The 27,410-nt window shown below is 40.1% G+C and overlaps 1 protein-coding gene across 2 annotated transcripts in view; it reads right to left on the bottom strand.

Annotated features, from left to right (window-relative positions):
* Positions 1-27,410, bottom strand: part of NKAIN3 (sodium/potassium transporting ATPase interacting 3) — a 702,972-nt gene that overhangs the window by 41,482 nt on the left and 634,080 nt on the right. For both annotated transcript variants that reach the window (XM_004463919.5, XM_058275571.2), the window contains exon 5: positions 13,630-13,690. In XM_004463919.5, coding sequence (XP_004463976.2) covers positions 13,630-13,690 — 61 coding nt within the window. The remainder of the gene's footprint in view (positions 1-13,629; positions 13,691-27,410) is intronic.

Genomic DNA, 27,410 nt, shown 5'->3' with positions numbered 1-27,410 from the left:
ATATACCAAATAGTGATTAAAGGAGACATTAAAAGTTATTATTAAAATTTACTAGATTCGTAAATGGAATACTGAAAGATCTGTATAGACTTAGGAAAAACCAGGTATAAAATTTTTTTTCACTTTAATAAATACAAAATGATTTAAAACCCTAAGTAGATACAAATAGAATTATCTATAAACAAAAACTTCCTTCAGGGACATCAGAAAATACAAGGTGACAAAATTCTAAAGAACCCGTGGCATTCACGTCTTTCACTGCATCTTTGTTGTCTCAGGAGGAAAAAAGACACAGTATGAAAGTCTATGAAATTAAAAAAACCCAAAGATCTCCTTTTCCACAAATGGGTTTGGGAAAACTGGGTATCTGCCTGAAAAAGAATGAATTTAGACCTCGAAATCACATCACACACAAAAATTAACTCCAAATAGTTTAACGACTAAACTATTAAAGCTAAATCCATATCACTCTTAGAAGAAAACATAGAGGTAAATCTTCAAGACCTTGATTGGCAATGGATTCTTAAATATGACATAAAAAGCAAGAGCAACAAAGGGAGAAATGGATAAATTTGACTTCATCAACATTTAAAACTTTCATACATGAAAGAACACCATCAAGAGAGTGAAAAGAGAGCTTACAGAAGGAGAGACTATATTTGCAAGTTGTAATCTGATAAGGATCTAGTACCCAGGACATAAAAAGAACTGCTGCAATTCAACAACAACAAGACAAAACAACAACAACAAAACAATGAAAAAATAGGCAAAAGACTTGGATGGATGTTTCTCTAAAGAAGATATATTAATGCCTATAAAAGCACATGAAAAGATGCTCAATATCATTAGTCATTAGAGAAATGCAAATCAAAACCACAGTGAAACAGATAACACTTCACACCCACTAGGATGGCTATCGTAAAAAACCTGAAAATAACAAGTATCAGTGAGAATGTGGAGTAATTGGAACTTTCTGTACATTGCTGGTGGGAATATAAAATGGGGTGGCCGCCTTGGAAAATTAGCAGTTCTTACAAAAGTTAAAAGTAGAATTATCACATGACTCAGCAATTCCTCTCCTAGGAATATAACTAAAAAAACTGAAAGCAAGTGTTCAAAAAAACACCTTTTTGTGGCTGTTTAGAGCAGCTCTATTTAGAAAGGGTGGAAACAATGCAAGTGTCCATCAACAGATGAATGGATAAACAAAATGTGGTATATCCATGCAATGGAGTATTATTTAACCATAAAAAGAAATGAAGTGCTGGTACATGCTACAGTGTGGGTGAACCTCCAAAACATTATGCTAAGAGAAAGATGCCAATCTCACAAGGCTAAATATTGCATGATTCTATTTATTTGAAACATCAATAGGCAAGTCTTTAAAGACAGAATGCAGATTAGTGGTTGCCAGGTCTAGCATATACATGGGAGTGCCTTCTTAATGGGTACAGGGCTTCCTTTTAGGATGATGAAAATATTTTGGAAATAGAAAGAGGTGATGGTGGCATGTCATTGTGAATGTACTAACTGCCATTGAATTATTCACTTTAAAAAGGTCAATTTTATGTTATGTGAATTTCATCTCAATTAAAAAAAAAGTGAAGGCACTGTTATGGAACAAAAAGAAAGCAGTCTTAATTTACTTTTTCCAAATAAACACGTAGGTGAATAAATAGAAAAGGAGGCAAATACAAAGCAAAGGGAAAGAAAACAAAATTTAAGTCCAGGCTGTGCAAAGAAAGGTATGCTTTTAATCATTTTAGCATAGCTTGCCTGCTCACTTCAATGTTAAAATTAAGTTCCTGGGGAGTGGGTATAGCTCAGTGGTTTGAGTGCCTGTTTCCCGTGTGTCAGGTCCTGGGTTCAATCCCCGGTACCGCCTGAAAAAAAAAATGTCCCTGATAAAATCTGCCTTTTGATTTACTACTCTTTTGAGGTTCCACTGTCCAGGAAAGCACAGAGGCAAACTCTCCAGAGCCTCCAGTATGAAGATGCTCCTGAAGTCTACACCTTTTTTGGACTGACAGCTCCTCTGGGAAGTGATTCCCTGTGTGCTTCCTTCTGATAGGGACATTCTTATGGCCATTTGCCAGACAGTTTCCTTTCCATCCTTTAGGTCAGCTTAAAAGCCATCCCCTCAAGGAAACATTGCCAGGCACCAAGGAGGGAGGCATCATGTATTGGTTTAATGGCTGGAGTGCCATATTTCTCCTTTAGCGACAAGAAAACACCTGCCTGCTTCTACCCAGGGCTCTCCACCTCTTGTAACCCTTCCTGAACACACCCTCTTGTGTATGCCTCAGCTCCGTGTGCCTTTCAAAGGCACTTATTATACATACTATTCTGTAATTATGCGGTCAACTTTTCTCCAAGCAATGACTCAGGGACCCTGCTTCCTCTTACGTTGTGGTTCTGCTATTTTAACCGTGAGGTCTCCAAAGATTCTATGCTTTTCTGTTTTCTTTAGTTGGGAAGGGGAAGAGCATGGAGAATCCCATGTGGAAGTTATTTAGGGGTCAGGCCTGCAAGCAGGCACATCCTTTCTGCTCACATTCCATGGGTGAGAACTCAATCCCATGGGACATCTAATTGCTCCGAGGCTGGGAAATACAGTCTTACTGTATGCCTGGGAGAAGAACAAACAAATAGGTTTAGTGAATTGAGGACCAGTCTCTAACATGATCTTGTGCATAGCTATTACAAAATTTGTGATGGTGGTATTAAATGAAGAAGAGTTGCATATCGGCTGCTTGGACAGTGGCAAAGAAAGTTTTCTTTGGGGTATACCATCATCTCTAATCTAGACTTTCTATTTTTCTTACAATCATAGAGAGAGGAAGAAAGAGAGGGCTAGAGTGAGCAAAAGAAAAGACATGTGTTACAGCATTTCCAATTTGCTTAGCAAGGCATGAAACTAAAGGTAAAACCATAAGGTATGAGGAAAATATCTGTTTTATTTTTAGAGGAAAAATATGGACAAGACTGAAAGGCTAGTCAAGGTATAATTTAAAATTTGTGGAAACCACATGTTTAAAATAGTGGAACCACAATGTAGGAGGAAGCAGGTTTGCTGAGTCATTGCTTGGAGAAAAGTTGATACAAATTAAAGAGGACAGACAAATGCTTTCACATACCCTACCTTAGTATCATGTTGGTGTCCAAGACACGTGAATACTGCTGAATAGTTGATTTAGATTCTAGTTTCAAATCTTGATCCTGAAAGAACACTAAATTATTTCGTTTTGTGGTCAGTAAAGTACTTTGTGTAAAATACATGAAGATGAGTTCTCCATTTATGTCTTTTTAAAAAATAAGATTTATTGTTTGCACTTGCTGTGTCTGTTGGTTGTGTGCTTGTCTTCCTTTTTTAGGAGGCACTGGGAACTGAACCTGGGACCTCCCATGTGGGAGGGAGGTGCCTAATAGCTTGAACTACCTCCATTCCCTGTTTTGTTGTATCTCCCATTATGTTTTCCTTTTCGTGGTTCTTGTTGCATCATCTTGTTCTGTCAGCTCGACTCCACCAGCCCATCGTGTCAGCTCGCTGTTTTGCTCATCTTCTTTAGGAGGCACTGAGAACCCAACCAGGGACCTCCCATGTGGTAGGGAAGGAGCTCAATTGCTTGAGCTATATCACTTCCCCATTTATGTCTTTTAATTTTGGTTATTTGTATGACATTACTTTGTCAGAATTATAAAATCAAATTTCCATGAAATCTTAAATATTTGGTTCAAGAACTTGGTTCTCTATTATGTTCCATCTTGTTGTCTAAAAAGGATAAACATCTGTTTTATTGTATGGTCTTACTTTAAAATACTTCCATTTAGCCCTGTGAATATAAACTATGGTGGATAATTAATCTTTTTAAGGACTTAATGAGAAATCATCAGTCCAAATGTCTCTTGGGCAAGTGGTTAAAAAATTACTTGTGTTTGCATCAGAAATTTGCTTAGTTTGCATAAGGGATATTAGAAGAAACTTTTAATTGGTAAAATAGGTGCTGTTCAAGAGATATGATTGCCTAGGATGCCAGAAGAGGACATTTTCAAGGCAGCAGCAGTGAATAGGGACCAAACCATCAATTCTAATGAAGCTTGATTTGATCTAAATGAATCTGAAGATGAGGAGGTCATCACTGGCCTTGGAGAAAGCATTTTCAGGGACAATCTAGGAGAAGCAGCTTGGGCAGTGGTGTCCTGACCAGTGAATGGGAAGTGAGAAAGTGAATGCTGTGAGTCTGGACTACTTCCTAGAAAAGTTTGTACATGAAGAGAAGAAGCACAAGAGACAGGGACGTTAATGTATTCCAGTGGGATTTGAGGGTAATTTCTCTCTCCTATCCTCTCTTCTCCCTTCATCTCTCCTCCCCTCCCCTCCCCTCTCCTGTCCTTTCTTGCCTTCTTTCTTTCTTTCTTTCTTTCTCTCTCTCTCTCTCTCTCTCTCTTTCTTTCTTTCTTTTCTTTCTTCTTTCTCAGGTGACTTTGTTTTTAAGCTCAGGAAAAAGAGCCCATGGGACGAAGAAGTAGGATAACAGAGAGAGAGGTTGAGGGTGAGAGAGGGAGGGAGACAGAAATGGGGCAAGATGATTGAATAGTGGCAGGGGGAATAGACCCAAAGCCTCAAAAGCTGCAGAACAGAAGGAAGTCCTTTTTCTCTGAGGAAGAAAATGACCAGGATAAAGAGAGGTCAGATGGGAGGGTGAGACTCTATGCCTGCTGGTTTATAGTTTCTTTGAGATGGAGCATATGTGATCTATCTGCTAAGGGGGTGGGGCCGATGAGGAGAGTGGGACTAGGAACCACATCACTGCTCGGCCTCAGGTCTTAAAATGAGGGGTGGGGACTCCCCATCACAAAAACACTGACAGCTCTAATGATACCGAGCAAATGCAGATTCCTTTTCCTGAAGCACCTTAAAGACCAATTCCTGAGATACTGGGAATTCAAAGAGAGAGTTAATTTGTTTGTTCAAGCAAAGGAGGTCAGTGGCCTATTGGCCCCCAAAACTGCCTCCTGGAATTAATTTTGATATTTTATAACATCATGATGCCAAAGAATAACTGGGATGGAGCTGGCACAGTGTCCTTCATTAGGTGAACGTTAAGAAGCTGAACAGGTTGAGAGTGGGCACCAAACCAGGGCGAGTCACAAAGTTACAGTCATCATCAGAGCTCAAGGTTCTGGGTAGGAGAGTTCAGAGTAGAGGTCAGTCACAAGGTTTTCCATTTGGATGTTGAACAGGAGGGTGGAGTGGTTACCATCACAACAGTAAACATACACAGGGGGAGCCTAATCTATGAACAAGGATAAGGTCAATCTAGAATCACCAACACAATAGCGAGCATAAGCAAGGGAGAGCCTAATCTAGAGTAACCATAAACAGGGGTGAGATTTCAGGTATCACTTCTTGCTATTGGTAACGGAAAAAGCACCAGTATAATGATTCATTATCACAATCATTTCTTAATTCCTAATTCTTCGTTACACTAACCCTGCCATTTAAATGAGCTGGCAAAGGCCCTGGCTGGGGACAGGTAGAAGACGGCTGAGCTGGCCCCTTTAAAGCTGTACCAGGTACAGTGGATGCAAGTGTGTGCTGCTTTTTAGCATCCCTGGTACTGGACTGGGGTTGGGGAAGGGGGGGATCAACAGGGTCCCCAGTGGGTGGGTAGAGCCTGTGCAGTGGAAGGATGGAGAGTATATTGGATGGGGATTCAGGTCTTGGTTCAGAATTAAAATGGAAACACAGGAGATCCTGTCCAGAATGCTGTCAGCTGCTTCCCTCCTCTTCCCCTCCTCAACTTCTACCACTAATAACCTAGAATAAGCTCATTGCACAGGAATCTCATAGACTCCTTACAGCCCACCCCACCCCTTTTTCATAATTTCTGGGCATTTAGGGTGGCCATGAGGATATGAAGTTTTTCATTTGCTGCTGTCCTCACCTCTGGATCCCCAAGCCCTCATCTTTCATTCTGTATGGTCAGGATGACGGACCCTTCGTTTTCTCTTCTCCCCTTGAGGACCCAGGGCAGAGGCTGGAACTGTTATAAAGCAGGGAAGGAGGGACAGGCTGCAACTGTGGCTCTCAGGGTGGGGCAGGCATCTAGGTAGAGATGTGGTTTTAGGGGTGAGGGCAAAGCTGTACATTCCATCGATTGTTCATCTGGAGCAGAGAGACCAGGATGATTTCAGACAGCTGCCAGTGTTGACCATTTGCAAATCAATGAAGGAGAAAATGTGATGGGTCTGATTGCACCTTGCAATGACCCCCCAGCTGTGAGCACTCTCCGTAGAATGGCGGGCTTAGCTAGCTCTAAGCACCTTTGAGATCCTCTGCTCCCAACCACTCATTTTATGGATGGTGGAAACGAGGCCCACGGAGGGGAGGTGGTTTGATAAAGCTCACAGAGCTTGGACTGCCTTCATTTAAATAATTTCTAGCACCCACTTTCAAGTGGGAACATAGAAAATTAAAACCTCCTCCGTGGTGGAGATCATCTCTTTGTTTAGGTGGGAATTTTCTGTCAGAGCAGGGAACTCATAAACCAATGAAATTTTCCATGGAATGTAAGTGCACCAACCATTTACACCTTATTGTAAATTAATCAGATTTTTTTTTCTCCCATGAGGGGAATGGGAATTTAAATTTTTATAAGGAGAGAGAGAAGAGAGATAAGGAAAACACTTGGGGGGTATTTTCCTTACCATGTATTTTGTACAACAATTTACTTACTTTCTACGGTGATTCACGTCCTGGGATCCCAGGGTGGGTAAGACACCATTCCCATCCCTTATGAGTAGGGAAACAGCTAATGAAAAATTAAAAGATAAGTTGAAAGCAGTTCAGAGTTCTGCTCAGGATCCCCTGAGGTAAGGGGAGAGGGATTAACAGAGCTGGTGGTGGAAAGAGGGAGTTCTTGTTAAAGAACAGGTAGGCGCTGCTAGTTACTGAAGGGATGGGAAGGTGCCTCATGTGCTGACGGACTGAGCATGAGGGAAAAGTTGAGGAATACACCCACATCTCCAGCCTGTGTGGTGTTCTTATACAAGAGCCTGTGCTCATTCTTATACAAGGAAAGAGAGACTAGAAAAGGAAGAACTTTCTCCCAGCCTCTGACAGTGGAGTCCTAACCATCTGCCTGAGTCCATTTGATGATACATTTATTCACTGAATACTCACTCAGTGAGTATTGACTCGAGTACCCTTTATATCAGGAATTGGGGTCAACTTGGGAGATATACTGAGTTGTAAATATTATAGTTGTGTTAAATGTTTCCAAGGAAAAAGTACAGTGTGCATTGAAAACGTATCACAACCTAAAGCAGGAGTTTCATCAGCCTAGGGAGGGTAGGAGGGATGTGGTCAGTTCTGGGGAGGGAGAGCTAAGCTGAGAGCTGAAGGAGGTATGTAAGTTAGTAAGTCAATGGAGTGAGGAGGCTGTGCTGAAAGGCCCAAGATTGTGAGAGTTCGGTGGATGCAGGAAAACCTCTGAGGCTGGAGTAGAGTAGGTGAGGAGAGTAGAAATGTGGCTGAAGATAGTCCCTAGTCAGGGTGAATTGTAGGAGTCCTGGTTTAGTGAGAGGCACTAGCATAGGCTCCACCTCACTGTGCGGTCAGCTCTGACCTTGGAACCATTTGTAGTAAGAGGACTTCTCTATCTCGCCCCTGTGTAGAGTCTCCACCTGGTACACCGGTTTGGGCATTTGTGCTTATGTTCCTCTAAGCAAAGGCTGTCTTTTGTAACGTACCCACGGACTAGAATCCTGTCTCTAAACTATAGCACTGTAGTTAGAATCTTCTTCTGACCTTCCCATAGGTGGGCTGGCCAAGGTCACCACCTTGCTGGCTCTTTGACAGGTAGTTTCTCCTTGGCCATATTCTGTGGCTGAGCCCACTCCCAAATGCCTGCCTCACTCGGTGGGTGCCTCTACTTTCCAGGTTCCTGTTCCTTCACGTGGGGAGTGTCCAGGAGTCTACAAACTCAAGCTCCTGTCCCTATTTCCCTATTACTTGACCTCCAAAATTACTAAAAACCCAGCCAAGTATGTAAAGTATGCAAAGGTATCAGGTATCTCAGTAGATTCTAAACATAAGAGAGTATCATCTGATCAAACTTTGGAGTTTTGAAACTCATTTGGAAAAATGAGGTGCTAGGCTAAATGCGTTATTTAAACAATATAAATTCAACAAATATTGCATTCTACATGCAAGGCATTTTTCTTGGCTCAAGGATATAGCAAGGAATGAAACAAAGATCCTGCTCTTATAGAGCTTCTATTCTAGTGGGAAGATTAGCTTGTTATTTTGTGGCTACTTGGCAGAGCCATCTCAGCAAATCAGGGAGAATGCTTCAGGCTCTAAATCTAAAACTCTGTTGAGGCAGATGGGGAACTCAGCCTTTAGGATAGTTACATGGGATTAAACCTGATAGTTACTGAAATAAATGTATACTCCTTGAGAACCAGTAGATTTTCAATGGCTCGTTGAATCAATATTCTGACCCCCTTGAAGTGTTGACCATAACTGAATCTGTACTTCTCAATTATTGGCTACCACAGAATTTTTCTGTTCACCCACCCCCAAACACCCATCTCTGCAATGGTCACAAAACAGTGTTCTGATTTTCTATTCTGAGGGTCTTCCTAGTTTCTGCTGCTTTCACTCCTTTCCCTCGTGCCTTTCCTTTCAATCACTTTACTTCTCCTAGGCTTCCTATAAATTACAAAATGAGGAAGAAAAATTTGGAAATTAAAATTAACCATATTTCCTTTTGTTAGCTTCTCTAGTAAATTTTTAAGAGTATGTAGGGGATAGTTTTATTTCTAGTTCATACCTCATTTACATCACACATATCATGCAGTTCACATATTATAGTGGTGTTACCTTACTCTCCTAAAAGAAATGCAGGGGCAGCTAGGCAAATACATGAACGGCTGGAAACCTCAAAGGCAGTATAGATATAGAATGTTTTCCCAATAGTCATGCTTCCTTCCAGTGGAAACTTCCTGAAAAGTATACTATTAAAAGCAAGGGTCAAATGGCTGCATAAAGAACTATTTCGAGCTAAATCTAATGTAAAATATACAACCCATATCTCAGAGGTTCATTGCCTTTTCAAAAACATATTGTTAATGGTTTCAATATACTTTTCTCCCATCATCCAACATATACAACCCACAATGGTCTTTATGAGCCCAAACAGATGCCACATCTGCAGTTTGCAACCTAAAATCAGAAAGAGTAGTGCTAGCAGTGGATCCTCAGAAAAAGCCAGGCAATATTTATACAAGTTAGTAAGGTTTTTCATCATAGTTTGCCTTGCCTCTACACTTCCCTGAATTAAACACGTTCTTTTCATAAGTCTGACAAGATGGTCACAAGGTCATACTTTGCTGTAAAGTTCATTTACAGCAATAGATGATTCACAAACAAGATGTTGACAGGTTTTTATGATTACAGATTCCAAACATCCTAGCTTAACAAAAGTGTTCATAGAGATGGATAGATACAAAAAAGAAATAAAAACTGAAAGGAAGAGATATGAAGAGGTTTTTTCATGAGAATGACTGATGGAAAGCATTGACTCCAACTTGTACTTTGCCTCTTAGGAGCTTTTCATTTCATTGTCTTTGACCTATAATTGAAGCCTTGTTAAGAAATAGTTAGCAATAGAGACTGAGTGGTAACTAAAGAAGATGGGTGGCTGGAAATAGATGTTTCTTCAAGCATATTATCCTTCAGAAGTGTCCATCAGCTGAAGTATTAGTCCCATACAACCACTTAAGCAGTGCAGAGGAAGAAGGCAGGTGGCTGTTATTAATTTTTAAGCCTGGCTGACAGGTTTCAGTCCAAGAACAAGGCTTACCTTTGTATTTTGAATAATGCAGAGATTTTCATTAGTTAGAATAGGAATCAAGATGATAAATGATATATTATCTGCCAAAATACTGTGACATTGCATTCATATCTGCAGCTTCTTTCAGAATAAGCTTTCCAGAAGTATACTTAGGCAAATTGGAAAGTTACCAGTATTGTTGCATTATTTTATGTTGAATTGTTGGAAAACCAATTCCCAGGACATGTCTTCCTGACTATGGGTTGGTAGTGTCATATCCAAAGGGCAATTCATTATTGCACTTAAAAGCTAAACGTTGGCACGAATTGTGCTAGCCTCTGAGATCACTGCATTTGGTTTCAGACATTTCCTTGTGCTCATATCTGCCTTCTGAAGACTCTGGGACAATTTAATTACAACTGCACTTTGGATTTCCACTTCTTTCAATAAAAATGTAAAATTACCCTCGTTTAAGAACTATCAGACTAAAAGGTTTCTGATTGCTTTTCACTGTCACTTCTCTTCTAGCAGCTTATCATGTAAAGTTGGTCTTGGTTTACTTGCTTGCTTTGTTTTGAGCACCCAGTCCTCTTTCTGACTCTAAACATTATTTGAATTGATGGCTACACAACGGCTATATCCAGATGTCTCTCAGTAACTTAAGGTATGGCCCTGAAAACAAACCCTAGAATTAAACCATTATAAAATAGCTTGCTAGCAGCTGCTTCAGTCCCAGGTGGGTGGACATTAAAATAGCAGATTCAGAGATTTCTTTAGAGAAATTTATATTAATTAAAGACACCAAAGTCAATGGACCTACAGTATCTGCCAATAACAGTGCAATCCGCCTAATACTGGCATTATCATTCTAACAGGGTACTGATGGAAGACCTAAAAATACTTACCCAGTTTACATGAGCCTTTTTATTTTGCATGTCATTTTGCAATGACTAGTTTTGCTTAAAATCATAAGCCTCATGGAAAGTACTTTATGTATTTATTCTACTAAATAGAAGTCAGGCCATTGATTAATCAGCCATTTTCCATGCAATAAGGTAGGACTGAGCACTGGTCTCTTTTGAAAGCGTCCAGCCAGGTCAGTGAGGAGGAAAAGAGAGAGACAAAAGGACAAAAGGGACTTTTTTGGTATCCACTCAAAAGTAACTTGCAAGGGATTCAGCTGATGCTTGTTAGTGTACCAATTTTTTGAAGTATTTATTCTGATCAATTCCAATAATTTCCATTAGGTCCCAATTCCAATTAGAATTGTGTGTGCTCAATCATTTTTTTCTGTGGTGAAGCCTGTCTTATATGTGAGTAGAAATCATGCTCCTGAATTCATGTATATTTACTCTGTCAGATTGTACAACCAATAATGTAATGTCTAGAAACAGTTTTTTTAAAATTAGGTAAATAATTTAATGAAAGAATGCTCAAAGTCCTTTAAACACAATATTTCAAGTGATCAAAGTTTTGCCTGAAGTATAGATCTGAAATGATACAAATTGTACCCCAGTCTTAAACATGAACTAAGAAAATTGAAAGAAAAAAAATTCTCCTGACTTAACTCCCTTCCACTCATTCCCCTCTCCCACTTACTCACTCAAAATTATTCCTATGTGAGATACCCAGTTAAACCTTCAACAGACCATGTGGGAGGAAAACCTCTGCTGACAGCAGAACAACACTTGCCACGGTCCTGGCCAAGTCTCATAGCTACCTGCTTTCTGCTGGGAAACAACCCTTTTTCTATTTTTTTTTTTTTCCTATCTGGTTGTGTCATCGTCTTTTTGGTGTGTCATGCAGTGTTTTTTTGTTTTTTGTTTTTTCTCTCCCCTCCCCCCCTCCAGTTGTCTGCTCTCTGTGTTCACTCGCTGTGTGCTTTTCTGTGACCGCTTCTATCCTTGTCAACTGCACCGGGAATCTGTGTTTCTTTTTGTTGCATCATCTTGCTGTGTCAGCTCTCCGTGCATGCAGTGCCATTCCTGGGCAGGCTGCACTTTTCTTTCGCGCTGGGCGGCTCTCCTTATGGGGCGCACTTCTTGGGTGTGGGGCTTCCTTATGCGGGGGACACCCCTGTGTGGAATGGCATTCCTTGTGCGCATCAGCACTGCCCATGGGCCAGCTCCACACGGGTCAAGGAGGCCCAGGGTTTGAACCGCAGACCTCCCATGTGGTAGGTGGATGCACTATTCATTGGGCCAAGTCCGATTCCCAATGCAGTCTTTTTTTACCAGGAGGTCCGGGGAATCAAACCCGGGTCCTCCATATGGTAAACCAGAGCTCAATTACTTGAGCCACAGCCACTTCTGGCTTGGATGAAGTGGCACCCAGTAGCTACTGATTTTTGAGTGTGGAGAGAAAAGTAAAGTAGGAAACTGTGTTCTTTCAGAGAGAAAGCAAATGGAAGGCCAGCCTAAAGTTCTGAAGTGCTTCATTCGCCAGGCTAAGCCGGCCCTCCCGGATGTCCACGTGGCATGTCCACATGTCCGCAGCAGCTCGCTTCCCTGAACCTCTTGCCTCTGTCACTGTGGCTGCAGCTACCAAAGAGACCTCATGGAGAGCAAGAGCGAAAGTGGAGGTCTGAGACAAGGTGGCAGTGAGACACGCGGTGTGGACATTCTTGACCTCACTGGTCTGCTTGCTTAGAGACAGATTTTGAAGCTAACCTCGTGGAGGAAGCTGTTGTAATTACAACTACACTTTTGAAGTTTCAGAAACTTTCAGGCTCATCTCACATGAAAACAAACCAATGGCAACCAACCAACCAACCAACCAACCAATCAACCAACCAACCAGCCAAATAAGCCTGGAATGTATGATGCTGCCTGATGAGTTTGGGCACAGGGTTTAATTTTTCACTGCCTGATGAGTTTGGTCACAGGGTTTACTATTTCTTCCATTTGTCCAATACATTGAGGTGAGCTCCCACTGTCAACTGGATTCCAGTTTGCATGTCATGTACCGCATCGACTTGGTGGGAACCATTCATCAGAAAGAAGGTGTGATGCCTCATTTCGTTGAAGAGTCAATTTTACAAGGCAAAGAGTAATTATGGTAATATAAGCAAAACTTCAGTTTGGTTGGGCATGTTTTATTTATCTAAAACAGTTAAAAAATAAATTAAAATATTTTATATGCGCCCAGGACTGAGTTGAGCCAAGCAGAGTCCCTTATCTATTATAGGAGTTCCATAAATGCCAATTGTTGAACTATGTTGCCAAATCTCTAGCTAGATACCTTTAGGCCATATATGTATTTTACTGGGGTATTTGGCTAAAACATGATTTAACTTCTTAGTATCCCGTTAATTCTTTCAGCATTTTGCTTTTTAACATCCTACTTTGAAGGTTGTCATTTTTAGTTTTTTCATACCATTTATATAATTTCCTATGCTGTATTGTATTGTTCTGGCTCTATTGTTGTACTGTTATTATTCAGATTTTGAAATTCTGTAACCAGCATATCCATCCAATGGTGATGGATAAAAACCCCTGCTTTTCTGCTCAGCATAGTATTTAGGAATCTGGTGAAAAGTTACTAAGACATGATAAGACACTTATCTGTATGTGTCTGTGTCTTTCTCACACAACTTGGTTTGATAGTGACAACACTTAGTGGAATCTTATTTGTGTGCACGTTTGCTTGTCAACCTTTGGTTGGAACTTTAAAAGGCTGATTTCAAATCACTTAAAATTTCAAATATGAAAGATGTCATAGCCTTCTAATATTTACTTTTGGAAGCGAGGTCTCATCCAAAATAAATCAAGAAGATGTGAATACTTACAAGTGTCCTCTTCTTCCATGAAAATACTGATCACATAACAGGCATACACAAAACCAACCAACTACAAAAAGAGAAAAAAAAAAAAGAACTTTAAGAATCTAAACACAATTCAAGAGTCTGTATAATCCAATAGATATATTGTAGTTTAGTAACTGCTATGCATTTGTAATAGGAAAATATTTTAAAAAATTATAGCTGTAATTTTAAAGTCTTTTCATTTCTACTGCATTTTAATAGCTTTCTTTTTTTTAAAGATTTATTTTACTTATTTCTCTCCCCTTCCCCCCCATTGTCTGCTCTCTGTGTCCATTAGCTGTGTGTTCTTCTGTGTCCACTTGCCTTATCCAGTGGCACTGAGAAACTGTGTCTCTTTTTTCTTGAGTCATCTTGCTGTATCAGCTCTCCATGTGTGTGGCACCATTCCTGTGTGGGCTGTACTTTTTTCATGCAGGGTAGGTTTCCTTGTGGGGCGTACTCTTTGCATGTGGGGCACCCTTACACAGGGGCACCCCAGCGTGGCTTGGCACTCCTTGTGCACTGCAGCACTACGTGTGGGCCAGCTCACCACATGGGTCAGGAGGCCCTGGGGATTGAACCCTGGACCCTCCATATGGTAGATGGACTCTCTACCAGTTGAGCCACATCTGCTTCCCTAATAGCTTTCTTAAAAGTACACAGGAATGAGGGAAAATGGACCAAAATCTACCATTTTACTTAGATTTTGATTTGGAGCTTATAGTTCTTAGAGTTTTAAATACTACAGATTATTCAGAATACATATATGTAAGTTTTAATTATTTGTAGAGTAGTTTGCACCAGAAATCATTATTACTACAAATATTTTACTGTGTAATAGCCATAAAAGGAATCAAAGCACATTATTTATAAATACCAGTAATCTACTTAATTATTTAAAATCCTTTAGAATGTAAATTCTATTAAAATACTAAATATTTTTATTAATTATATCTTAAGGAAATGTACTAAATTTCAGGCCATTAGTAGTCATAATATAAAAGAGAAGAGATCATTTATTTTTTAGATACTAGTTGTAAAGAGAATAAATGCAGGTGCCAGAGTGGAAGCTTTCTAGCTTTTCATATTGTTTTCTGTACTTATACTGAGAAGATGATTTCTATTCCATGGAGCCAGAGACACTGCAATTCCTGGAGGACAAAATTGTCAATGAATGTAGCCTAGTCTAAAATTACTCAGGTAAGTACTTTGACAGACATGAAAAATAGATACCTCAATAGCTATTATAGTCTATTTTCTTGTCTTTCTCTCCATTGTTAAAGTTTGTTCTACCTCCCATTTCCCTTATAAAATAACATTTGCAAGGAAGCTTTTTGATAGTCCCAGTATCAAAGGCGATGTCCCCAACTCATAGAACAATACATTTGGGGCTTCTGACTATCCATGCAAATTAGCATACTGAACTTATAATTCACCTCAGAGCTGTCTAGTCAAAGGCCAAGGAGTTGCAGAGAGGTTGAGAGGTGAGGGAGGGAGAAGATCTTATGAGAGAGTTTTCAGAATGCTGAAGGTTTCTCTCATTCCAAGCCAGTGAGGGGGTACTTCAGAGAACCATTTGAGGAGCTTGACATGTTTCTTGTAGTTTAGGGAAACATGGGGACTTGACACTTGTTGGAGAAAAATATGGCACTTACTGGGACATGGAGACTGATATGACTATAGACAAAGAAAGAATTTATTGAGAAGCTCTCCCAATGGGTGGGGTCTGAAGGACAGACTTCAGCCCACCTTCCGGCATGGTGGGGGTCTGAAGAGAGACTTCAGCCCACTCCTGGAAGGGAGGGATTTGAATTTACACAGAACTTTCCTAGGAAGGGAAATGATAGTTGGTGGGAGGGGGTTGAGGGTCTGAGTGAGGTGCAGGGGCCAATAGGAAGCCCTAGAGGTGAAAACTTTCCCTGATAGTGACTAAAAGATAGTGGGATAGGGAGTTATGGTTTCTTGGAATGCTGCAGGAGCAGATGTTTCTTTGTTCTGTAGGAATTTTATCTCCCTCTGATATGTAGGTAGTTTCCATTTCCCTTTACTCCTGTCTCTATGTGGTTTCTTTATTTAGCCTATGGGGAAGTGCCATGCCCTTAGGCATGTAGGCTTATGGGGATAGGGTTAGCCTTTCCCCAAAGCATATTAGGGGAAACTGAGCTATAGCTTGTTAATTATTGCAAACCTCTAACAGCACTTGACTCAAACTAGGAAGAGTCAAAAGGTGAGAGATTATGGTGAAAGGGGCTTCTGGTGGCAGAGTGTGAAGAGACAAGAGACAGGGCTGGAATGGGCTTGGCAGGGCAGTGATGTGTATGTGGGACCTTGGTCCAGGGGTAGAGTCTTTTGAAGAAATCCAGATGTGCTGATCTTGAGTAGTACCCTACCCAAGAGGGCTTCCTGCCAGGGGCAGGTGACCTCAGAAGAAGGATCCTGGGCCGTGGGTGCAGAAGGCAAGCAGGGGTGGTATGTAGCCAGCTGGAGAGGTTGTTCATCCAGAGAAGTAGGTGAGGATTCTCAAGGAGGGGTGTGTGGATTCTCAAGAAGCAATCCATGAGAAGAAGAATCAGCATTTGGGATCTGTCCCGCTCAGAGAGCACCCTTTCCAGATTACAACTGAACCAGTCAAGTGAGACCTTTCTCCTCCCATCATGCCTCTTCCCCTTCATCTCTGGAAGAACATTCAACAGCAGCTTGTGGGACCAGAGAGAAGTGGGTGAGATGAGGAGAAAGCCACTATGTTCTTTCTCACTGCAGATCTGCAAGTTGAAATCAGTCCAAGCAGAGGAGAGTTTTTAAGGGGACAAGAGTTTGTAACGACTTGGACCAATATTTTTTAATAACTAAGAGTAACCCAGAGAGTTGTAGGTTCTATATGAAATTTGACCCAAAGGATGAAATAGAACAGAGTAATAGAGCGTAACTGAAGGGGCAGTGGGGGAATGAATTAAATTGCCTTCGGACTGTAATCTACTAAATCCAGTTTATTCAATAAACCAGTTAAATACAGAAGAAATAGGCTTATCCTATCACTACTGACTTTTTAATAGATTTTCTTCTAGTCCTTCATGCCTTGTTTTTCATAGTTGTTATATACCGTAGTTATACTCTTATAACCCATGTCAATACTCTTCAAAAGCTCATTTACTACATAAAATTACATCATTTAAATATACCATAATGTATTTTAGCCATTTCCTATTATTGGACGTTTGAAGTCATTTTCGAAGTTTTCCATATTGTAAATAATATTGTGATGAATATTTATCTTCATACATAATGCTTTTTCTGTGTTTTGGATTATCTGATTCTCAGAGATAGAATTATCACACCAGAAGCACCATAAACATTTTTATGGCTTAAAAAAATTGTTAGATTGTTTTTCAAAAGCTTCGTATCTCTTTTGATTCCACTTCAGTAGTGAATGACAATGCTTGCTTTGCCACACTCTTAGTATTGTTTTAGTAAGGATTCTCTTGAGGAAAAAACCCGTCAGGATATATATATTTATCATATGAATTGACTAGTGCAATGCAACAGGGGGGATTGGCAAATCTAAATTCTGTAGGACAGGTTGTAAGCTGGAAACTCCAATTAAGGTGAAGTTGTATTCCCCAGGAAAAGCCCATTGTCTGAAAAAGAGGCAGAAATTCTTCTTTTTGACTTCTGAAATCCTCAGTTCTGATTTAAGACCTGTAACTGATGGGAAGGGGAGACTACCCTCATTGCTTGCAGATACAATCAGCTGTAGGTGCAATCAAGTCACCATAAATGCAAATCCATCTATAAAATACCATCATAGTAGCAATTAGGCCAGTCTTCCTTGGCTAAACAACTGGACACCATAAACTATTCAAATTGACACATTAAATTAACCACCATAGAAGGATATTTTAATTAAAAAAAAAGTCAAACCAATATACATAATGGTGTCTCTTCATTTATTGAATTTATTATAATTTAAATTTTTTCTGAAACATTTTCTTATTTTATTAGCTATTCATATTTTTTCTTTGTGAATGATCTACAGAAGTCCTTTGCCCATTAATTACTTTGACTTGGTTTTTATTAATTTATATGAGGTCTTATGGGGAAATTATACTAAGTCTTTGCTATATTTGTTGCAATTTTATTTTTCTCTTTATGTCAGTAAGTGATAGTGGTGGTTTCGAAATGGTGGGACATTTTCTTTGTAAAAAATATTTTGGAAAACATTTGCTAACAAACAACTTTATTAGTTTCTTGGTGGGCTTTCCCTTAGGGTGTGTGTATATATCAAGAACTCTTTGATATTAGTTTTCCATTACTCCTATAACAAATTATGAACATAGAGGATTAAAACAAAACAAGTTTATTATCTTCCAGGTCTGGGGCTCAAAAGTACATAATGGGTCTCATTGGGCTAAAATCAAGGTGTTGGCAGAATTGTGTTCATCTAGAAATTCTGGGAAATTCTGTTTCCAGCTTCCAAAGGCTCATGGCCTCTTCCTCAATCGTCAAAGTCAGCAACAGTGGGTCTAGTCCTTCTCACGCTGCTGTGTCTCTGGTTCTCTTGCATCTGTCTCTCTCTTTCCCTTTTAAAGACCATTGTGATTACCTTGGATCCATGTGGCTAACCCAAATAATCCCCCTATTTTAAGGTGAGCTGCTTAACAACCATAATTTCATCTGCAACCTTAACTCATTCCCCTTTGCCAGGTAACCTAACATATTCACAGATTTCAGGGATGAAGATGTCAACATTTTTGTGGGCAGTATTCGGCCCACAACACCTGGGAATTTGTATTTTAGGCTCTCAGTAGCTCTCTGCACAATTTAGGGCACAGTGGCGATGGAGACACAATATAGAAGAAATTACTTAAGTTTTAATGTATGACTTGGAAGGAAACTTTGAGAGGTCACATCAAACATCAATCCATTTTTCTCAGGAAATGCCACCTTTTAAACTAGGGAGAAAACTGCTGTCATCAATTCAGTGTGTGTGCATCTAGGCCATGATTTTACACCTTTACTATGTGAATCTACAAGCAGTATATAAATATTTTAAAACATACTTGTTTCAAATAGTTTTCTTGATAATTTCAAATTTTGGAGATATTGTCTCATCAATTTGATTTGGTTGCACTTTGTTCGTAGCTGACAGCTTATATTATACTATGAGGAGGCTATGTGACAGCTCTACCATTTTCTTATTCATGCACATGTCCACTGTTAGTTTTATCTTCAAGGAGTCTTGCAGGAAACATAATAAGTCCCATGACCACTTTGTGAGCATTAGTTTTGTTAACCTAGATAATGCAATCTGTAAATCTACTTAACCAAGTATGCCAAGGTTGCAATTCATCTCAATACATTCAGCACAAATATCACTATTCATTGCTCCACACTGGGGAGCTCCTGCTCCCCCACAGGACACTGCTGTACCTCAGTACAGTATGTGAGCTTCTGATATGTAGGCCTATTGGGACTACCAGTGTTAAATCACAGGTTTTGCTAAAAGTTCATTTCTCTCAGGCTTTTAGATTAAAAAATAGAAATCAAAGTTGTAATATTTTCTTCCCAAACACCGTACATTACCTTTTGCACCACTTTTGATGTACATACTCTATTTTGTTTTATTTTTTGTACATCTTTGGATGCACCCTAATTTGGAGAACTTGCTTTGAAGATCATACTTTGTTTGAAAGAGAGTTCACTGAAGCCCAGGACCATGAGCTCTAGTGACATAAACATAGATAGAACAGATTTTCTTTTGAACCCTAAAGAGCTAGACCAAGTTTCAACCAAACCAATCAAGGGTCTCCTCCTATTCTATGTGATGTGACTGACATGCTGGGTCTTTTTCAGTTATACAGGCAAGGAGAAGAGTAATAGCAGAATGGATGAGTGATGTTAAAATTGAACCATGTCTTAACTAGTTCTGATATTTTGTTTGTAGAAAGACGTTAATATATTGCATTGCTTACTTTATTTTGAAAGTTGCTTATTACATAGGTAGTCCATAGTTCCTTTTTTGCTTTTTATTCCATTAATTTTTCTTCCACAACAAACTAAAGTTAAATCCCACAAATTATTATTTTTTTTTTAAATCTCTATAGTGGTGGGAGGTAAGCAAAGATGCATCAAAATGTTTTGATTGAATGCTATAGGGCTTTTCTAAGGTAAAAATATAAAGCCTCACGATAATTCAATGCAAGAATGAACATTAATTTTGTACTGTCTTAATATCACATACTTCTTTTGGCAAAACATGGTACATCTACTTTTTGTTGATTTAAAATGAGGTGAGTTATTTTGTCCTCCTTGATATCTTCTGAGATGAAAATGTTGTGTAACATACATAGTTGCATATTGTTAGCTTCTTTGGCAGGGAATGAATATTTTCCTGCTTTCTAACATCAGTTCATTCAGTTTTGCATGCTCTGGGTGCATTGGCATTTACTGGAGAGGCCAGTAGATTCATGAGAAGGCCCCTGGAGACTCAAGTAGCCATGCTGACACACTGCACTCACATAGCGATTTGTAGAATTAACTTGGTGGAGTCGAACCTGGAAACTCAATAGGAGACCGCAATCCAGTGGAGGAAAAATGCCATCTTGGTAGAGAAATCTTGTTGTGAATCTAAGTTTACCCTACCCTCTTCTAGTTTGACTTATAGCTGTTTTCTCTTAAAAGTTTGGAAAACATTAACTGCCAATGGATGGATTATGAATTGCTTTATTATATATTTATACACCTAAGGATGCAAATCTAAGCACCTTCCAATGCATCTTTATAAAAGGAGATAAAATTTTATTTTTAACAGGAAACTTTTATATGATTCCAAAGCATGTTTCAGCCAGGCTGAACACAAAGGGGTTGACCAGATGACTGACTTTGAATAACAAATGCATAACAAATGCAAGTTTTGTGCTCCTGATTTCATCATTCGAGTAAGTACAGTGGAAACTAAAATAAAGGTTTGGGGGTAGGATGAGACATTGAGCAAGTTAGAAGGAATGCATAGGAAGATGGTCCTGGATCTACCTTTATGAAGACAAAAGAATTCAAGTACATTTGGGATAATTTTATCTGAAATATGTTTTTACTCAAGTTATATTTATCTTGCATTCCTTCCCTGTAGTTTGATAGTCATGGGTTGTGATAAAAATATTTGACTAACTGTGTTTCTGAAAAAGTTCATTGTCTACCCACTGAAGAGAACTGGGAAATTTATTTATTTCTCTTTTCCAAATAATGAATCTTTCGATTAGTAGAAGGTAAGGACAGGTTTGTAATCATAATGAGAGTCCACTCTCCTTACCCATGCAGTGAAAAATTTCCTGCAAATGAAATATTTGAGTTTCAAAAGAGTTTCCAAAGAACAGAGCAATGTATAGCAAAAGAAAATTTGTCAGATCCAAGTGCTCACTAATGTACCTTAATATTATCTTAATAGATGATATGAAAGGAACTTTGGCCAGGTAATTGAAGTATATAGCACCATTAGCCGGAAGCAAGCAGATGAAGACGTGCCATTCTGGAAGTATTAGAGCACTCTCTAAGTCCTCAAACAGACTTTGCCAGCAATAGTCTCAATATTATTAGAAATGATTAATTAAAACATTTCCTTTTACTTTTGCTTTATTGATGTGCACACTAATAAAATATTTATTCCAAAATAACTTTTGCTATCATGATTAACCAAACTTCTGTTTAATTAATAATGTTATGCTCATGAGAACCTGTCTAGACATCATGTTAATCACCAATTTGTTGATGGCTAACTGTTTTGTAGTTCTTCATTTCCCAGTACATGAGTTGAAATAGTCTCTGTTGGTTTTCTGCTTGACTCTAAGAAATGGAATAAAATGCATTCTTGCCAAGACAGAGTCATTCATTTTGAAGACCCCTTTATTCTTTCCTACAAAAGCCAACCATTTCTATAGCTACATTTTTTTAGAAAGGTTTCCCCCTCTGTTTTGTAAGTTCTGGCTGCATAAATTCCACCTTCTTCAATGTATTTAATAAATGTAAATGGCATAGGACTAGATTCCAACACCTCTTTTTGTGTAAGGAATAGATTAGTTTTTGCAAGTAGGATTTGAATATGGAATTGCTTTGTTTTGGCCCGCAGGTCTTGAATGAGAATCAACAGGATTATGTTTCACACATGCAGCCACTAGGACAACAGCCATCCGCTGTGTGTCCTCTGGATTGTGGACTTTACTAAGAATGTATCAAAGGAATGAGCCATCTCTGAAGGTATGAGTGTCTTAAGGGGCCACTTTTAGGATAAACTGATAGATGAGAAAGGCTCATCTGGAGAACTCAGAGAAGAGAGCTTGTTAAGGCCTAGCCTTAGGCTAAAAGAATTGGTGGGTTTGAGGGAAGCCTAAAGTCTCCTTGAACAAAAATAACTCCCCAGCCACTTTCCTAAAATTCCATGTTCTCACCAGCACTTAAGCCTGAAAGCTGAAGAGAATCCCTAAGGAATGATAAAAGCTTCTCTATTTATTTTGCTATGTCTAAAATGTTCTTTGTTAGTCCATTTATTCTCAAGTCCAAAATGACTTTCTAAAAGCCATGGCCGAGGTGGTCAGTGGAAGGCAGGCAGAGGCCAACACACTTCACGCGTTCCTATGAAAGGCATTAGGGAGAACGTTTGTGAGCTGAAAGCATCTGTACACACTTTATTTGTGTAAAGTATTAAATTAATTATAAGAGAAAGCATATACCTAAATTTGGTTCCATTAGTCAGTGGGAGGAATGGGAGGTTGGGTTGTGGGGTATATGGGAACCTCTTACATTTTTTAATGTAACATTTTTTGTGATCTACGTACGTTATAAAAAAGACAATTTTATTTAAAAAATAATAAATTAATCTTTAAAAAAAGAGAGAGAAAGCATAGCTACCCGATGTAAAGAACTTGCACAGGATCTGGGATTTTACTCTATTTACCTGTTAACAAATTAGCCTGTTACTATTTCATGAATGCTACGTCAGAGAAAAAGGGTTTTATTACTCACAGCCCAGCAGGTAATAGGAGCTTCATATTTATGTGCTATGATTCTCCATGTCCCTCAGGCCCATGATGGGTATCTGAGCACAAAGTAGACTGTATTGGAAGAGAGGAATACTGAGCTTGGGGGATTCGCCACTTTCACAGTAGGCAGAAGCGAATCTACTCTTCTTGGGTTTGGGAGAAGGGAGATGTTACCTCATCCTTAAAGGTTGCCAGCTGCAAATACAACTCTGAGAAATGGCAAAGGTGAAGAGTGATTAGGACCTTGCCTTTTTGGCAAACCTAGCAAGAATGTTCAGAGATGGTTGGAGTCCATGGTGGATCACCTCTCCTCAATGCTGGTAAATGGATAAGCAGCCCTTTGTCCAAATGATGGATGGTAATGGCTCATCCAGAGTCATTTCATCCGTCCATCTACACTTCCATTTATTGGGCACTTAACTACATTCAGCACCAATTTTTAAAAAAGTGATAAAAAAGAAAAAAATGTTCTCATGGAGTTGTTAGTCTGGAGACAGGCAAGTGAACAAAACCTTTGGAGGATGAAGTCCTGAACATATATTTGAGGGAAAAGGATGAAGGCAGGAGAGGTTGGGTGCCTAACCAGTCGCCCCAGGTGCAAGGTTGGTGGGGGATGGAATAGGCAACTGGGGAGCACAAGAGGGTCCTGGATGCCTGAGCACTGGAACAGATATAAGGAGGGCTGCAAGGAGGCTGAGCTGTGCCACAAGAAAATAGAAGGACTTTATTCATTCATGGGGGCCAGCTCTCTGATTGAAATTTGTGTCCATATTCTGCATGTCGGAGACAAATATTTTTTTGAGTTTGCTAAATGTTAAAAAAAAAAAGACCTTAACAAGCATTGTTTGTTTTATGTGATGCCTCTTTTCTGAACATGGTATAAGATTAGGTCAAATGATCTATGCCACATTGACTTAGCCTCTCAACCTGCAGGCTCAAAGCTTAAACCTCTCAGTTCTGTTGATTAGCACCTGTCCCTTAGAGGAATGCTTTGCCCCTAACCAGAAACTATTTTGTTTTAATATTTTGTTCTAAAAATAAACTGTGAATGTCACATTTGGTACTTTATTAAATAAAGTAAATCGTATGATAACATTTTGCTTTAAATTTAACGGCAGCCACACTAGTGTAATAAAATTTTATTTTGTCTTTAAAATGCAATGGTGTGATAGACATGGCTTTAGCAATCTAGCTCTAGGTTTAGTTTATTAGATAAATTCAAGGATAAGCTGTGAATAATGTTTTACGAATAGGATACTAACTCCCTGTCCTATGTGAGTTGGCACCGGGAGCTCAATCACAGAGAAACATGGATGCTTGTGTTCCTGACCCTTCTTCTCAGGGAGGCCCCCAAGCTTTTGGAATCACTTATTGCCAGTGCCTGCCAAGTGTGCTCTTTGGATATCTCTTGATGGATCCATCATGATTCAGCTTTAAGTGAAGCCTATTACTTTAGGAGAATCTCAGAGGAACTCAGTTTGCTTCACGTTCTCTGAAGGCTGTACTCTCAAGGTTGGACACAACCTCCTTCGAAGTCTACGAACTACTTTAAGGATGCTGCAAACTTTTGGGGCTGGGAGAATGCATTTTTGAGGCACAGCGTCAGGCAACAGTCTGACTTGCCTCTCTGGCCAGCTCTGGCGCGAAGTAGGTACCGCTTCCTCTAGGGTAAGGGTGGCTGGTACGGGCGCTCCGCCCTCGGCCTGGTACGGGCATCACTGCCCTTGGCCCGCCCTTCGGCCCTCCCACCGCATGTCATCTCATGCCCCCCCCTGCTTGCCGAGCCGACCGCCTGACCTTATAAGGGCATTCAGCCCGCCCGGACCAATAGGGAGCCGGGGCCAGCAACAGCCCTCCCTGTGCCGGCCTGCAGCGCCTCAGCTCCCATACCATAGATAGGCAAAAACCCCATGCTCACCAATCAGCTCTCACCCCGCACTAGCCCCACCCCCGTTCCCTCGGGCTTATATTGTCAAACACTTCCTCAATAAATCGGATCTGCGTCATCAGCCAGTCCCCGTGGTCTGTCTCCTCTAGCCGGGCTGCGTCGTCCTCGCCTCCTGCGACCCCACGAAGCCCCGCAGAGGCTTCACATTTTAACAGTGCATTGTTAAAGTTATTTATTGAACACGTACTTAGTGCCATGTGCCAGACCCTCTTCGAGGTGCTGGGTAAACAGCAGGGATTCAAAGCAATATTCTTGCTCACATGAAGAGCAGATGCTAGTGGGGAGTGAGAGACCATGAACACATAAGATGAGGTGGCCATAAGAGCAGTAGCAAAAAGTAAAGTATGGAAAGGAGAAAGAGAAGGAGGTCAATGCTATTTCATATGTAAATATAAGGTAGGGCAAGGAGAAAGGGAGAGAGAGCTAGGGATAGACGGATGAGAGAGGGAGGAAGGGAGAGAGAGGGGACAGAGAAAGAGAAAGAGGCAGCAGGGAGACAGAGAGAAAGAAGGCAAAATTGCTATTTTATGCAGAAATGCAGAGAAGGCCTCTCTGGATGGTGATGCTGAGCATGTCAGAAGGGACATGTGTAAGGTCATTTACTCTGATATCGTATGCCTTTGAAGTAGGATTTTGGGCAGAAGAGTGCCTTAATTTGTATTTCTTTTTAAAAGATTCACTGTGGCTTCTATGTTGAGACTAGACTGACATGGAGCGGGGAGGAGAGGCTGGGAGACCAGGAAGAAGGCTATTGGAGAGATCGGGTGAGAGATGATGGTCTTGGACCAAGGTTGTTGTAGGGGAGGTGGTGAAAGTGCTTGAATTCTAAATTCACATCAAAGTAATGGTTGAGAGTATGTGCTGATGAATCAGAGGTGATTAGTTTCTGAGATTAGTCAAGGATGACTCCAAGGTTTTCAGGCTTAGCAAGTGCAATAATCGAGATAGGAAAGATGGCTGGAAAAGCTGGTTTTGCTTGAAAAAAAGGCTTCAGATTTGGACAAGGTAAATGTGAGATACCTAGAACACATTCAGGTGGAGATGTCCAGCAGGTAATTGGATATGTGTATTTCAGATTCAAAGAAGTCTTGGGGACATAAATTTGGAGGTTATGAGTATATCTATAGATGGTCTTTTAAGCCACACAACTGATTAGCTAGATCATGAAGGGAGTGAGGCAGAGAATCTGTCCAAAATCAAGTTCTGAAATTTACAACACTTAGAGGTTGGAGAAAAGAGAAGAAACCAGAAGAAGAGACCCTGAGATGTATGAGCGAAAATAGAAAGAGACCAGCTGGGTCAGAAACCTCTAATAGGTCAAGTACAATGAGAACTGAGGCTTCACCCCTGGATCTGGCAAGGTGGAGAATATCAGTGCCCTTGGAGGAGCTGTTTTGGTGGAGGGTGGGGACAAAAATCTGATAAGAGTGGGTTTAAGAGAAAAGAGGATGCTGACTATTCTTTGAAGGAGTTTTATCAGAAAGGGGAGCGGAGAAAGGGTAATATTTGGAGAAAGATGTGAGGTCAAGGAAAATTCCTTTAAAATTTTAATTTAAAAATTTAAAGGTGGGCATCATTAGAACATGTTACAAACAGCTCTTCCTTAAATCTGGACTGACATTTGGGGGGACCAAAGATGAAGATGATTTTTGCTTGTCCGAGCACACATGGACTTGTCGTGTACTTCCAAGCTCTTCATTTACACTTCATCTACTCACTCTGGCTCTCAAGGCTCATCCCCCACTCTTCTCTGCCATAACCCGACACCCTGAACACATTGTGTTCTTTTCTTGCTCAACACCCCCTCACCTCCTTCTCCTGCACAAACCCTCTCATCTTTCAAGCCTTGCTGTACAAGTCACTTTCTTTCATCTCTCCAGCGAATACACATCTGGGCTGAATTGCTTCAGCACTTTGTTCTGTATCTCTAATTGCAGGTCCCAGGCACTGCTTTGTAGCCTGTCTGCCATGCATTTGTTACCTTCCCAGTAGGCAGGGACTCCTTTCCCAGTGCCCTCAGGGACGGGTTGTGCTCCTTTCTCTGCCACCCCACAGCTTCGGATCCCTCAGGGAAAGCACATTTCTTAGCACTATGCCTATGGGTTTACAGAGCGGTCTTTCAAGGTGAGAATTTTTCTCAACTCACATTTGCATTTCTGACACTTAGCACTTTGCCTCGTACAAAGAAGGTACTCATCAAATGCTTTTGAATGAATAAACGATGAGAAGCATTGCATTTCAAAGCAAGGGTGGGGAGGGAAAGCCGCATAACTGAAATACAGTGGCTGAATTTCAGAGTTCAGCCTTGTTAGCAACTCTGAAATCCCCCCATGGGTTACCATGTCACTCGGCCAAAGTAAAAGGCCAGCTCTGCTCTGGTGTAACAGTAGCTTTTGTCTTGATTTAATAAGCTATTTTGTCTTGATACTGTCTGGGTCACGTAAGGAAAAGAGTACAAGTCAATGATTATACTATCTTAGACAGATGGTTGAAACACAAACATAGAGAAAGAAAAAGGGACATTAGACTATTTTCACCTTTGAATTAATTATTGATTGGTTTTACACGAAGTATCTGAAAAAGATACAGGTATTCCAGAATATAGGGTTTTTCTTTTACTGGGAGAGGGGAAATAATATCATGGAATAATTATTTTCCAGCCATTTTGTTGAATGGATATGGTGGTTTTAATAATGATCAAGAATTGGAGTGTCATTGGATTGGGTGGGCGCTATTGTCACAGTGATGACAGGGTGATGACGTGGTTATGTCAGGATGATGGACAACAG

Source organism: Dasypus novemcinctus, chromosome 14 (assembly GCF_030445035.2).
Source record: "Dasypus novemcinctus isolate mDasNov1 chromosome 14, mDasNov1.1.hap2, whole genome shotgun sequence".
Lineage (NCBI taxonomy): Eukaryota > Metazoa > Chordata > Mammalia > Cingulata > Dasypodidae > Dasypus > Dasypus novemcinctus.
The sequence above is the reverse complement of the archived record's forward strand: the minus strand, read 5'-3'. Positions and strand labels throughout refer to the sequence as shown.